This window comes from Lactuca sativa, chromosome 1 (assembly GCF_002870075.4).
Source record: "Lactuca sativa cultivar Salinas chromosome 1, Lsat_Salinas_v11, whole genome shotgun sequence".
Lineage (NCBI taxonomy): Eukaryota > Viridiplantae > Streptophyta > Magnoliopsida > Asterales > Asteraceae > Lactuca > Lactuca sativa.
Genome location: NC_056623.2, coordinates 69,292,594 through 69,307,431, shown reverse-complemented (window position 1 = coordinate 69,307,431; position 14,838 = coordinate 69,292,594). Strand labels below are relative to the sequence as shown.

The 14,838-nt window shown below is 34.0% G+C and overlaps 2 protein-coding genes across 2 annotated transcripts; one reads left to right on the top strand and one right to left on the bottom strand.

Annotated features, from left to right (window-relative positions):
• Window positions 1-5,253: 5,253 nt before the first annotated feature.
• LOC111914918 (pentatricopeptide repeat-containing protein At3g53700, chloroplastic) lies at window positions 5,254-8,133 on the top strand. The gene has a single exon (XM_023910622.3). The coding sequence runs from the start codon at window positions 5,721-5,723 to the stop codon at window positions 7,974-7,976; it is 2,256 nt and encodes a 751-aa protein (XP_023766390.1). The 5' UTR covers window positions 5,254-5,720; the 3' UTR covers window positions 7,977-8,133.
• Window positions 8,134-10,287: 2,154 nt separating this feature from the next.
• Window positions 10,288-14,838, bottom strand: LOC111914919 (T-complex protein 1 subunit gamma). The gene is made up of 13 exons (XM_023910623.3): window positions 14,634-14,838; window positions 13,909-13,970; window positions 13,672-13,744; window positions 13,525-13,592; window positions 13,265-13,334; window positions 13,100-13,168; window positions 12,941-13,012; window positions 12,722-12,795; window positions 11,641-12,303; window positions 11,450-11,575; window positions 11,216-11,320; window positions 10,704-10,778; window positions 10,288-10,622 (listed from the first exon to the last, which is right to left on the bottom strand). The coding sequence occupies exons 1-13, from the start codon at window positions 14,656-14,658 to the stop codon at window positions 10,434-10,436; spliced, it is 1,671 nt and encodes a 556-aa protein (XP_023766391.1). The 5' UTR covers window positions 14,659-14,838; the 3' UTR covers window positions 10,288-10,433.

The following is a 14,838-nucleotide window of genomic DNA, read 5'->3' as shown; positions in this document are numbered from 1 at the left end:
CCAATTTATAAGTTGTTCAAAACACAAGACAACAAAATGTTTGATAATATCCTAGAATCCTCAAAAACAATATCTCTAACTGGTGTGTATAATCATGTCAGTGTCTTCCCGCGATCCTGAGATGTACCTGAAACACATTTTACACAAACACTGTAAGCACGAAGCTTAGTGAGTTCCCCAAAATACCACACACAAATATTTAGCCTCTCATGGCTATATCTCGATAAGGACCCTCCGATCAATGTGTCTTAGTGAAGACCCTCCGGTCTCACAACTCGAGTTGGACCCTCCGGTCCTCACTCTTCTTTCATTCACCAAAATGTAGGAAATGATCACATTTCACTTTTTATTTTTATTTTTGAAAAAATAATTGAATTTTAAGCTTTATAACTTAAAAAATAAGTATAATTTCTTAAAAATGATTAATAAACACAAAAAATAATTAAAATTAAAATACTACATTGCTTAAAATAAAAAGTACATAAAAAAACAAGATTAAAAAAAACTAGAAAACAACCAACATTATAAATAAAAAAATAATAAAAAACATCATAAATGGTCCCTATGGTTACCCAAAATCTGAAGTTTAGTCCACGTAGTTTAAAAACCTCATAGATGGTCCCTGTGTTTTCAAAACTTTTGACAATTGGTCCTTATTGCTAACTCCGTTATGTTTTGTCCGTTAACTGAAGGGTATTTTCGTTATTTCACTGCCACAGGGACCATTTATGATATATATTTTAAAAGTTAAATATAATTATTTAGTCTCTCTCTCTCTCCCTCCCTCCCTATCTCTCTCTCTCTCTCTCTCTCTCTCTCTCTCTTTCTTGTTTACCATAGAAACAACCATATTAAAGTTCATCCTTAGCTTTTGATTTTTGAGTTCACATCATAAATTCTTCATCTTTTTCTTCTTGATTCTTTCTATTATATTTCATCCTACTGATCCATATTTATAACATGTCAAACAATTTAGACTTAGGCTCCACTTCCACGTTCTCCCAACAAACCCTGCAACAATGCCCTTACCTCCATCTCCAAATCCCTCTTGATTCTGAATATGACAACAACCAACACATTGTTAGCTCTAGTAGCAGAATTTGAGATATTGTAGGGTGCTGACCACATTGTTGCCCTCTTGGTTCAAAAAACAAGACAATACCAATCGTCATCATCACCGTTATTGGTTCGATTAGAGAGAGTATCAAAAAGGAAACGTTGAGGGTGCACTTCATGTTTTTGAAGGAATTTACATTCTTGCTGTGTATCTCAAATTAGAGTCGTTACAAGCCCTAAGACAATTGTGACACTCTTCGAAGCTGTTTTTCTCAAATCAGAGTCGTTACAAGTCCTAAGACGATTCAGAGAAGCTGTCGAATCTTGCAAAATCATACTGGAAACAATCGAAATTGCATTACCCAATGGAATTCTTGATTATTCTTAATATCGTAAGCTTCATGAAATTATAGATAAAGCGGTTGAGTTGTTACCCGATCTTTGGAAACTAGTTTCAGATCCACAATCGGCCATTTTATCATACAGGCGAGCGTTGCTTTTCCAATGGATTCTTGATAAAAAGACCCATCGAGCATTGTATTGTTGCACGCCTTCATGAAAGGCATCAACGTCGTATCCCAACCTTTGATTTGTGGGTTTGTTTTTAGATGCCAAACTTTTGATTTACTTGTAGGTTTTCTAAGGGTTTTGGAACAAGAATCCTAAATGATTGATTTTGTTGAGGTTCTATAATGGTGTTTTGAACAGGGATGAAGGTTTCATCTTCATCAGTTTTTGAACAGGGATGAAAGTTCCCTTGTCACACCAGAAATCTATGTGTGTGTATTTTACTTTTTCCGCTCATCTCACCTCTCCAACCTCCTCTCGCTTCCTACCTGTTCTTCTTCACCATCGTCATCTCCCTCTGAACACATCCCCAAATGAAAATTATAACTTGTAATCAACTCCAAACCAAAATCAAGAACAACCAATAAATCAATTCCACCATCGAAATCATAGGAATGGAGAAGTATAGAGGGATAGCAGGTGGGTGAATCAGCTTTTGGATGAACAAGAATGGTGAAAAGATGGTGGAGCTCAATGAAGCTGTTGGGTTGATTTTTCCAGCATTTTGTTTTCCGTTTCTATATGTGTTTTTAGAGAGAGAGAGACAGAGAGAGAGGGGGGAGAGAGAGAGAGACTTTTTATATATAAAATGTTTATATTTAATTTTTTTCTTTTTAATAAAAAAAATAAGAGAATACATCAAAAATGGTCCCTGTGGTAGTGAAATGACGTAAATGCCCTTCAGTTAACGCACAAAATTAACGGAGTTAGTAATAAGGACCAACCGTCAAAAGTTTTGAAAACACAGGTACCATCTATGAGGTTTTTAAACCACGGGGACTAACCTTCAGATTTTGGGTAACCATAGGGACCATTTATGATGTTTTTTCTAAAAAAAATAAAAAGAAAAAAAACTACATTTAAAAAAAACGGAACAACCTACTGGAAATATTTTTTCATGATCTTCTTCTTCTTCTTCAAAACTAGCTCGATGATCGGTCCTGAAAGACAATCAGTATTTTCCATCAAGAGCTTCATATCGTCCATTTCTTGCCTTTCTGCGCGCTCATTCCTTTTTTATGCTTTTTTTCTTTGTCGAATGTTAAATGTTCAACGGAATTCAGATTGTATTGGGGTGTTTGAACTCGAAACATTGTTTTTTTTTTCTATCGGAATTTTAGGTTGGATTGTTGGGATTCATTTTTTAAAGAAAATAGAGAGAAACTGATAGAAGAAGGTATGAATTTGAAGATGAAAATAATGACGCATTTATAGATGTGTAAAATGATAATAATAATAATAATAATAAATAAACAAACAAACAAATAAATAAAACATTTATATATAGATTTTCGAAATGTAGCCATTATTAAGAAAACAAATTAAACATTTCTTTTTTCAACATTGGAACAGCTGGAAGAAAAAAAATTGACGAATCACAACAAGAAAGAGGAGCCAGGGACTCAGTCGGTTTCCACACCCTCGGTATTATCGTTATTATGTTCGAGGTGCGTGCAAAGTTCCCGCTCGTCTTTCCCATGGTATACCCTCAAGTCTAACATTGTATCGCGTAAGAAGAATATTCAGGAACTTTACGGCGAACTAAAGGGGAATAGACTTATTAAGATAATTAATTTTTCGGTTTGTTCACATCTGAGTAATTATCTTTTTTTTTGTACACATCTAGGTAACGAACTTCTTAAAAGTGTTCACATATGACCATTATGACCGACTGTAGCAGGTTACATTCGGTCATAATGGTCATATGCGAACACTTCCAAAGAGTTCGTTAGTTGGATGTGTATAAAAAAAATAGTTACCTAGATGTGAACAAACCGAAATGGTAAGAGTAAATTACACGAATGGTCCATGTGGTTTGGGTAATTTGTGCATTTGGTCCCTAACTTATTTTTTAACTCGAATGATCCTTACTGTTTATTTTTGTTGTGCATTTGGTCCCTGTCTTACCTCAAAAGACTATTATGTCTTTTTTAATTAATTTTCTTATTCAGATATTTATTTTTTATATATTAAAAAAAATTAATAAACCCTACATATCTATATTTCCTCACCCACAACTCACTGTCTTTTCATTGAATTTTCCACCACCCCAACCCAATAGAAAGATTGTGGTGTTGGTTCGTTAGAGTTGAAGAATCGAAAAAAGAATGGATGGTGAAAACGTCGATGTCACTAAAGATAGAAATGAAATAGAAGTTGAGGAGGATTAGAGATAGGATGGTGACCGGTGAGTCCAAACATACAATAAAAATAAACAGTAGGTATCATCCGAGTTAAAAAAATAAGTTAATGACCAAACGCACAAATTACCCAAACCACAAGGACCGTTCATGTAATTTACTCTTACATTTTCGGTTCGTTACCTAAATATGTACAAAAAAATAGTTACTGTGAATAAACTGAAATGCCAAATTACCTTAATAATTCTATACCGACGAACTAAATATAATTTTTACATTGCATTTAATAATCCAGAGATATTTTTGTATTAAATTAAGTTGACGCGAGGGTAAAATAGGTATTTGACAAGCTGCATGTTACTAAATTTGGCAGTTTGTTGGCGGCTCCTATAGATGGTGTTGTTTGTTTTTCTTAAAAAACTTCTTCAAAACTCTTATTGTTGCGCGGCGCAGTACACGCGCAACACATTTTGTCCCGCTCGTGTGTGTCTTGGGGAAGCGCTTGTTATACGTTTTCCCACCACTTCAAACCTAAACCTAAAAAACTCCAACCCCAAAAAACCATCAGCGCTTTTTTTTTTCAAAAATTGAACAAGGATGTGTGTTGTTTTTTAAATAAGTGTCTATGAAGTATATTTAATATTACATTTATGGTCTTTTACTTATATATTATATTCTATTTTCATCCCTTTAACATTTAACACATTAAATTTATATCCCTTTAACTCTTTTCTCCCATTTGATTTACATAAGTTAATTCATTTTAATGTTGTTTTTTAAAATAAGTGTCTATAATTTCATTTTTCATTTTCTTTTTAAATAAGTGTCTATTATTTTGTTTTAATGATGAAATAAAAAATAAAATGGAAAAACAGATTGTAACAAAACATAGTTCCTCCGTCCCAAAATTATTGTCCACGTTTGACTTTTTAAGTCTTTTTTATTCAACTTTGACCTTAAATAATTTACTTTTTGTTATATAATTTTTTATGCAAGATATATGAATAGATTGGTTTTTAAATGTACTTTCATTATTATAAGTTTCATAAAAAAATATATATAACACAAATAAAGTTATTTATGGTCAAAGTTGACATAGAAAGAATTAAAAAGTCAAACATGGACAATAATTTTGGGACGGATAGAGTATAACATATTATATTTAACTATCTCAATGTTTTAAGACTGCAATTATTAAATTTTCTGTGTTTAAAAATAATTTTCAGTTTATTAAATTAGTTTATTTTAATTTTTTAATGTCTGCAGCAGTCTGCAGATGTTAACAAAAACAAACACGCTTCTTATTACAGTCTGCAGCCGTTTGCTCCACCTCTTCTGCTGCAAAGGTTTGAAAAGGTGGTCCGCAGACTTTTTAAATTTTTGCTTCGAAAAAACAAACAACACCATTATACCTATATTTAATAATCAAGAGATATTTTTGTATTCGGAATTAAGTTGACGCGAGGGTAAAATAGGTATTTGACAAGCTGCAGGTTACTGAATTTGGCGGTCTGACGGCGGCTCCTATAATGGTTTATCCGTTAACTTCGCCATTGAAGACCTCAATTGATTCTCTCAACAAATCTTCTTTCTTTTTTCACTAGTAAAATCGTCTTTCCTCCCTTCACTGATTCTGCTCAAAGATTTCTTTTTTGTTACTTTGCTTATCGCTTGTAATCTCCCCAGGTTAGATTACCTCGTCTTTGTAAGTTTCTTTGATTGAATTCATGAGCAATAGATGAGCATACACTTCTCAAAAGCGTGCTACGGGGTAGCATAAGTTAATTGTTTGTTGGATTTCCTTAAAGGGTTTTCATTTTTTTTGCTAAATAGTGAAAATTTTAGCTGCCCACCAGGTGTTTGTTGAATTGCCTGAATGAGTTTTCTTTTCTCTGCCTGAAGTGGTACACAGTCATAGTATAAGTTAAGGTGTCTCTATTGATTTGAATAGCTTGAATGGCATTTTCATCTTGTCTAAGTTGCGACCCATGGACTCTTCCTCAAAATCTAAACTACCCATCTCTACTTTTCACTCCTACAAAGCTCGCAAACTTCGTTACATTTGCATCCACTAAACACTATGAGCAACTCACCACTTTACCTTCAGAAAAAGAACTTATTGACATCCTGCGTCGTGAAAAAGATGAACATTCTGTGGTTAACGCCTTCAAATGGGCTTTAAAGCAACCAAGTTTCACACCCTCTTTGTCTATCTACGAGGAAATGCTTAAAAAGCTTGGCCAAGTAGGTTCAATCGATTCAATCAGGGGAGTATTGGATGACATGAAGAAATCCTCATGTAAGGTAGCTGAAGATACTTTCTTTATACTAATCGAAAGCTTTGCCAAGTTTAATTTATACGATGAAGCCATTTGTGTGTTGTTCATAATGGAAGAAGAGTTCGGAGTGAAACCAGGTACACACACTTTCAATTTCTTGTTAAACGTTCTTGTGGATGGAAACAAATTGAAGCTAGTGGAAGATGTTCACTCACTAATGTCAAGTAAAAGAGTCAAAAAAGATGTTTCAACTTTCAATATCTTGATAAAAGCTCTCTGTAAAGCCCATCAAATGAGACCCGCAATTCTCATGATGGAAGACATGCCTACCCATGGATTGACACCCGATGAAAAGACATACACCACACTAATGCATGGTTTCATTGAAGAAGGAAACTTAGATGGAGCATTAAGAATCAAAGAACAAATGGGATTAGCACAATGTGAATTCACTAATATATCAGTTAACACATTAATCCATGGATTTTGCAAAATGGGACGAATTTCAGAAGCTTTGAATTTCATCCAGGAAATGTCAAAGGAAGGATTTTATCCGGATCGATTTACATTCAACACTTTGGTCAACGGTCTATGTAAAGCAGGACATGTTGACCATGCGTTAGAGATTTTAGAAGTAATGCTTCTAGAAGGATCCGATCCTGATGTATACACATACAACACAGTGATTTCAGGATTGTGTAAGATTGGTAAAGTTGAAAAAGCAAATGAGATTTTGAGCCAAATGGTTGAAAGAGACTGTGCTCCCAATACAATCACATACAACACTATAATCAGTGGTTTATGTAAAGAAAACCAAATCGAAGCAGCTTCCAAACTTGCCCTTGGTTTGACTAGTCAAGGAATCTCACCCGATGTATGCACTTTCAATGCTTTAATTCAAGGTCTTTGTTTATCAAGCAAATTCGAAACCGCACTCCAAGTGTTCGATGAAATGAAAACAAAAGGGTGTCAACCAGATGAGTTCACTTACAATATGTTAATCAATTGGTATTGTAACAAAGGTAAACTAGACTCAGCTTTGAAGCTACTAAAAGAAATGGAAGCAACCGGAATCCCTCGAAATGTAATTACCTATAATACCCTCATCGACGGGTTTTGTAAAAACAAAAAGTTTGAAGAAGCCGGGGAGATTTTCGACCAAATGGAGCTTCAAGGGATTTCAAGAAACGTTGTGACATACAACACGCTTATCGATGGGCTTTGTAAAAACAGAAAAGCAGAAGAAGCAGCCATGCTTATGGATCAAATGATAATCGAAGGTCTAAAACCCGATAAATTCACTTACAATTCAATTCTTTCTCATTTTTGTAAAATGGGAGACATAAAACGTGCTACAGACACTGTTCAAGTTATGATCACAAACGGATGTGAACCCGATATTGTAACCTATGGGACTTTGATTCAAGGGTTATGTAAAGCAGGAAGGATTGATGTTGCTTGTAGGTTGTTAAGAAGCATTCAGTTGAAAAACATGGTGGTGACACCTCACGCGTATAATCCCGTGATTCAAACGTTGTTTAAGAAACGGGGTGCTGAGTCAGCGATGGAGTTTTTTAGGGAAATGGAGGGAAAGGGTTGTGTGCCTGATGAGGTGTCGTATCGGATTGTGGCGAAAGGGCTTTGTTCGGGTGGTGGGCCCATTGGTCAAGCGGTTGATTTTGTATTTGAGATGACTGAAAAAGGATATGTACCCGAGTTTTCTTCGGTTTATATGTTGGCTGAAGGGCTTTGTGCTTTGCAAATGGAGGAGACTTTGGTTAAGTTGGTGGATCGGATTATGAATACTGCTATGTTTAATGATAGTGAAGTGAAGATGATTATGGGGTACCTTAAAATTCGCAAATTTGAGGATGCATTGGCGGCTTTGGATCGGTTTCTTGCTCTTCGGAAACCTAAGAGAGGTTACTGGTGAGGAGGTCTTGTTGTATGTTCTAGTTTTTGATTGGTAGGGTTGTCTATGTTTCTACCATTATATTATGTGTTGTAACTTTTTTTTACCCTAGTGTTGTGTTGTTTTGTGGTTTGGAGTATGATGTTTCAAAGTAATATACTTCTTGAAATGCTAACAATTATGGTGTTGTTTGTTTAACTTAATGGACTTAATGGAACGTCACTTTCAGCCAGCTATATATATATCCGTGTTAGACCATCTGCATCGTCTCTTGCAGATGTATTTGCTATGCCGAATCACTCTAAAAATATGCCACATCATATTTCATCTTTCAATATGTGAAATTACAATGCCAAATCACTCTAAAAATATGTCATATCATATTTCATCTTTCAATATAAGACTTACATTGTGGATCCCACTATAAGATATCATTATTTTTCATTTAAATAATTTATTCTTTTACATTTTTTTTTCAAAATTTTCACACCACCACACTAACATAATAATTAAAATATAAATTCTCTCTCTTTTAAAGAAAAAGAATTGACAATCTTTTTATTTATTTATTTATTTATGTACAACACTTATATATATCGACTATTGAGGTGTCACTCGGAACCACTTTTGAAAGAGTGTGGTTAATTATTGATGTGAGAGATAATTGCAAAGCTAATGTGGCATAATTGAAAGATAAGTTGGTATTACACTGATGTGGATGAACTTAATAATAACTAAGTCATTGAGATCACTTATGAAATAATAATTTTATAACAAATCAAAAAGTTGATATAAACCATTGTTAATGTCTTCATAAAATAAAATTTAAACAATATATATATATATATATATATATATATATATATATATATATATATATATATATATATATATATATATATATATATATATATATATATATATATATATATATATTTCGAACCATATAAGATCAACCGCGACGGAATCCACATCTTAGTAGAATTGTATATATTTTTTTAATTTAATGTCATTTTCAATTAGTCTTACACTAATTTAATTCAAAAATGATTTTGATTGCTTTTTGGAAACAAACTATTTCAAATACCTTTAAGTTGTCAACCAATTAAAAAAAAATTATGAACTTTTGTTTTTCTACCTTAGGGCGCAAGTTCATCATGTCATTTTAATTTCACATCAAATATAATTGAATTTTATTCAGTAAAATGTCATATCTAGGATTTAATTTTGTGACGTCTGTATTTGGTTGTTGTCTCCCCTTCTTTGATTTGAATTTGATGAAGTGAAAACCTTTATCTTGAGCCTCCATTTATAGAGTGATAAAATCGTGTCATGCATTATGAATGGCATGGCTGACAACTACTATAACCAGTTGTCTGTATGAACAAACAAACTTTGCATAACCGTTTCACCTAATTTTGACCGGTTGTCCGCACTATTTTTCTACAATTAAAATAATTTTATGACTATTTAGTGAAAAGTCGATTGGCTCTTGCTACCTTACGGAGCAAATAAAAGATCTGCAAATCACACTACTTATATAAACAAACAAGCGTTATACAACCAACTTATATGGAAAAGATGACATTCTATGCCATTAAACTCGTAACATCCTTGTATTGAATCGTCAAATGAGCCACATTAATAAAGCCTAAACTTATACACATTGACCCACTCAGTCCTTGTGGCTATGGAGGTTCGCCTGCAGTCACTCCAGGGCATGAGGCAAAGTTTCATGTTTGCAGCGGACAATTAATCGGTACGCGAAAACTGACCCGGAAACCCTCGTTAGAGAAGTTCCCTTTCCAAAAAAAAAAAAAAAAAAAAAAAAGGTGCCCCAATATTGTCCAGAAGAAAGTCTCAGCCTACATATATATGGTAATGAAGGCTTAGGCTTGCTTTGACGAGGGGTTTTAGTTTTGGCCCTTTTGAGGGCTTTCTTCAAGGAAAGCGGGCTTGATGACTCAAATCTTTATTCACCATTAGAATATTTCTTTATTTTTTAAATTATGTACCATACATAAGACTTTGAAACATTTTAATATTGTTAGCCATTTTTTATTGTATTTTTTAAATTATGTACTATACGTTGTAGTTACTTTTGAGAGCGAGTTTGCATCTATACCTACTGCCTAGCAACGACTCAAAATAAAAACATCTTTCCTTCTTAAAATATCAAATGCCTAGGATTCAATTTGTAATTCTTAAATGTATAATCTACTTAAGATTGGAGGTCCATGTCTAAAGCTTTTGAGGCCAAGCCCGCACTAAACACACAAGCCTTGCAAAAAAACTTAAAACAAAACACAAGATTCAAAGAAACAGTAGCAAATGAAAGTGAACCCCATAACATAAAACAGAAGCACCAAAATTTCAAGATGTAACAACAGCAGCCTACATACACTCCACATCCTAACACTAATCAACATTAGAAAAAGGGGAAAAGTAAATGACAACAATGCCCCTCCCTAATCATCATCACTCGGGAATCATTTGCTCAGTGTCTGCATCACCTTCTTGCTCAATAGTTGGCTTCGATGGCTGAGTAGATCCAGGAGCTTGCCTCTTTTTTATTCCACTTACAATATCATCAATTCTTAAAAGCATACAAGCAGCTTCAATGGCTGTCTTGAATGTCTGCGCCTTCACATTGTATGCATCCCAAATCTTCAAAGGGAGGGTAGAATTGTCAATTTACAATAAGCAGAAGAAGATTCAAATTCAAGAAAGAAAGATTGTAATTTGTACCTTAAGTTCTTTCATATCCGCAATTACACCCGTATTTCCATCAATTCCTGTCCATGCATTCTCGCCATTTGCATGCTGTAATATCAACAAAATAATGTTTATATTTAAATAAGGTGTACGTTACATTTTTGGTCCCTGAGTATAGCTGATTGTTGCAAATTTGGTCCCAAAAAGTTTTCTTTTGCAATTTTTGTCCTTATTTGCAGTTTTCTTAATGATATTGGTCTATGTTCCAACTTCCAAGTAATATGAGTGGATGCCTATACTTTTGCAACCAAATTTGCAAAAATCAGCCATACTAATGGACCTTGGTAAGTCAGTTTACTTGGAACATGGACCAAAAAGGTTACAAAAACCTTAAACAAGGACCAAAATTGCAAAAGTAAGCTGAAAACAGGGACTAAGAATGTCATTTTACTTGGAAGACCGATCAAAAACCTCAAATAAGGACTAAAATTGCAAAAATCAACTATACTTGGGGACTAGAATGTAAATGAGAAAATATTTCTTGCCTTTCCCTGAAGAGCAGTCATTGTTCTAATGACATTGACACCACAATTTTGTGCCAAGGTTCGGGGTATAGCCTCAAATGCCACAGCTGCAGCTTCATAAGGCCACTGTTTTTAACCAAAAAAAAGAAATCCACATAAATAAAATTGATTACTTTGTTTTAAGTAAAATCTTTAATTTCCAAACAATAAATTTATAAAATTCCAAATTTTATAATTTAAAAGAAGACATTTTACCTTTTCGATGCCTTCTATTGATGAGCTATTTTGCTTCAATGTAGCAGAAACAGTTAATTCAGTGGCACCACCACCAGGGACAAGTTTTGGATGTTTTAAAATGTTCCTAGCCACTGACATTGCATCCTGTTTTTCATTCCATTCAATCATATACCAAATTAATTTTTGAAAAAAAAAAATCAAATACCAACCTGTAAATTTCGCTCCACTTCATTTAAAAGATCCTTGCTAGCACCTCTGAGAAGAACAGTACACGCTTTCGGATCTTGACAATCAACAATATAAGCAAAAAACTCATCACCAATCTTTTTCACTTCAAAAAGTCCAGCTCCAGTTCCCACATCAGATTCTTGAAGCTCATCTGGCCTATTTACAATAACAGCCCCACATGCCTTTGCAATCCTGTTATTATCAGTTTTCCTTAATCTCCTAATTGCACTGACTCCTGCTTTGCTTAGATAATGACACGCTAAATCACTAAGTCCTTTTTCTGTGATTACCAAATCGGGTTTAAATTTGAGTATCTGAGCGCATAAATTCATGATATATTCCTCTTCCATTTTTAACAAAACTGCCCAGTCTTCTTCTCGGACTAACTCTGCGTTTGTTTGATTCTCTCCTTTTTTGTACTCGAGAGGGCAATCGAGTAAAATGACACGTGGGTTTATGATTTTTCTTTTCATTTTTCCAGGGACGACAACGTCTTTGTTGAACATAACACCTTTTAGGACTTTGGAATCTTCTAATTGCCCTCCAGGGATTTTTTCTACTTTGATGTATTTTTTTATGTCTACTTCTCTTACTCCCTGGCCTAGGTCAACACCAACTGTTGTTGTTGCATCAAGTGCTAGATCCTAAAAGATATTTATAAAAAGGGATAATTAAAAAAAAAGAAACTGAACAAAATATGTGGTGCCATTTAACAAATTGGACATTTTTTACACTTGAAAACAAAATAACCAGCTATTTTGAAATGGGTCAACTCCAAAATTACTTTTTACTGGCAAAATGCTGCAAATAAATTGAAAACTTTCTTTTTCCAAACATACAAACAGTTTCTCAATATAATCGTGATATATGATTTTTTTTTAAGGTTTTTGGTGGTGGAGACCAGTGATAAAGCAATTTCACAATTTGCACATCACCCAATCCAAGAAAAAATAGGAGCCTTTTCAATACAAAATATATTAAAAAAAAGATCTTTATATAGTTCCGGAAAATGTGGATTAGTTTAATTAAAAACATGGGGGGAGGAAGAAAAATAATACTTACTGCAATTAGATCCCCAAATTGACTTGTGAATTTTGTGCCAATGCAACTCTTTACTAAACCCAACATCATTGAACCTGGTGATGGAAGTACATGCTTAAACAAAATCTTGAAAATGGTAAAATCTTGAAAGAAGCATGGTTAATTGGTCTTTTTGTTTAGTTAATTGATGATATAAGGTTTTGGTGAGAGTTAAAATTGAAAAGTAGTGATGAGGCTTACGGTTATTCACATCAATAGACATGGAGATTTTGTCCAACACAGCAAGGGCATCTTCAAGGGCCTTGTTGTAAGCTGAAAAAGGTATAGTTTTTATATGATTAATACTAGAGACTTTTTGCATAAAGTGAAGAAAAGATATCAACATTATCCAAATAGTACCTCGGCAAATTACTGTAGAATGATACTTCTTCTCAATGAAATTTTCCGCAACATGAAGCATCTCACCAGCTAAAATTCAAAGAAAGAAATGTATATTAAATAAAAAAAAATACATAATAAAAAGAACAAACATTCATATGATATAAAATTTTGAAAGAGGTGTACCAAGAACAATAACTGATGTAGTTCCATCACCAACTTCTTCATCTTGTGTTCGGCTTAGTTCAATCATGGACTAAACATGTAAATATGTAAAAATCAAAAGAATTTATGTGGAAAGGACATGAAAATGTCGACAAGATCTACCTAAAGTTGAAACTAAATGAAACTAGCACAAGCAAAAGAAAGAAGAAAGAGTGGAAACAAGTTGAAGATTCAATCATGAATTTTTATTAAAATAAAAAAAATTATCGAATCATAAATACCTTTGCAGCTGGGTGAGCAATATCCAACTCACGCAAAATAGCATTTCCATCATTAGTGACCACGATTCCTGCCATCATACAAAAACCAATAAATTAAAAATATTAAGTGATCAAATATTAGTCCCATCAAGAAGCATTTTTAAGCACCTCCTGTAGCATCAAGAAGCATTTTTAACATGGACCTAGGGCCCAAGGTAGTGCGAATAATATCAGCAACAGCCTGCAATCCGGAAGTAAAGTGGTCAAATATTAGTCCCATCTTTTTTGCAATTAGGGTGCTGCAACTGTCAATTTTTTTATGTTGTAGCTTCCATGACATTATAATTATTAGAATTAAAGAGGCTTTAAAGATAATGTGTTGATCACAAATCAAGTTCTGTTTACCTTTGAAGCTTGGATATTTGCATGATGGACCTTAGTTCCAGATTCACGAGTGAGCGAGTCATCTGTACAATGGTAGTCACATCAGCAATTCAAATAGTACACAAATCAGCATTTCCAAGTTTTATGCATTAACTGAGGTTAGTTTGAACTTTGTCACATGTAAAAAGATTTTGAATATATCGACTTTCACTGGCTCTTTAATACTAATAGATCCAGATTAATGTACACCGGATACCAAATGATATGAACATTTTCATGATTCGTATCCAATATTCTCAAAGTCAAAATGATTTCAATAGTTCTTGTTTAACATTCTAAAAATCTCAGACCTCACACTAAATTTGAATACAATTACTATGTTACGGCACAATACCACATAAAAGGAACTCTATCCTGAGAACAGAGGACGTACATAACCGATCTCCATCTCCCAAAGATAATAATGAGACATAGAGCTAAAATGAGAATCGATCCCAATGACATAATATAGAATCATTGGGGTCTTTATTTGCCATTTCCCGCTCTTTTACAGTGAAAAGTTGGTCCGGAAACCTTCTACCATCCGTTCTTCCACGGTCATCACCGGAGTTTTGGTTTTACATTTTACACAGAGGAACATAAACCGCCACTAACAATGGCGTTATCAGCTAACAAATTATAAGATCACAACACAAGATCATCGATATGTGTGTGGAGCGTGCTATAGAGGAAGGAGATATACTTACTGAGAACAAGAACAGGCGCTTGCATAGCTTCAGATGCGAGTGTAGAATGGAATGTGCGAAGTATTCACTAGGGTTTCTCTTAGCCTTCTTGGGAAACAGGTGTGGTGTCTCACACTCACTCTCTCTCTCTCTCTCTCTCTCTCTCTCTCTCTCTCTCTGAACTCTCAAGAACACACAATAACAAAAACAAACATTCTGTCGCAGC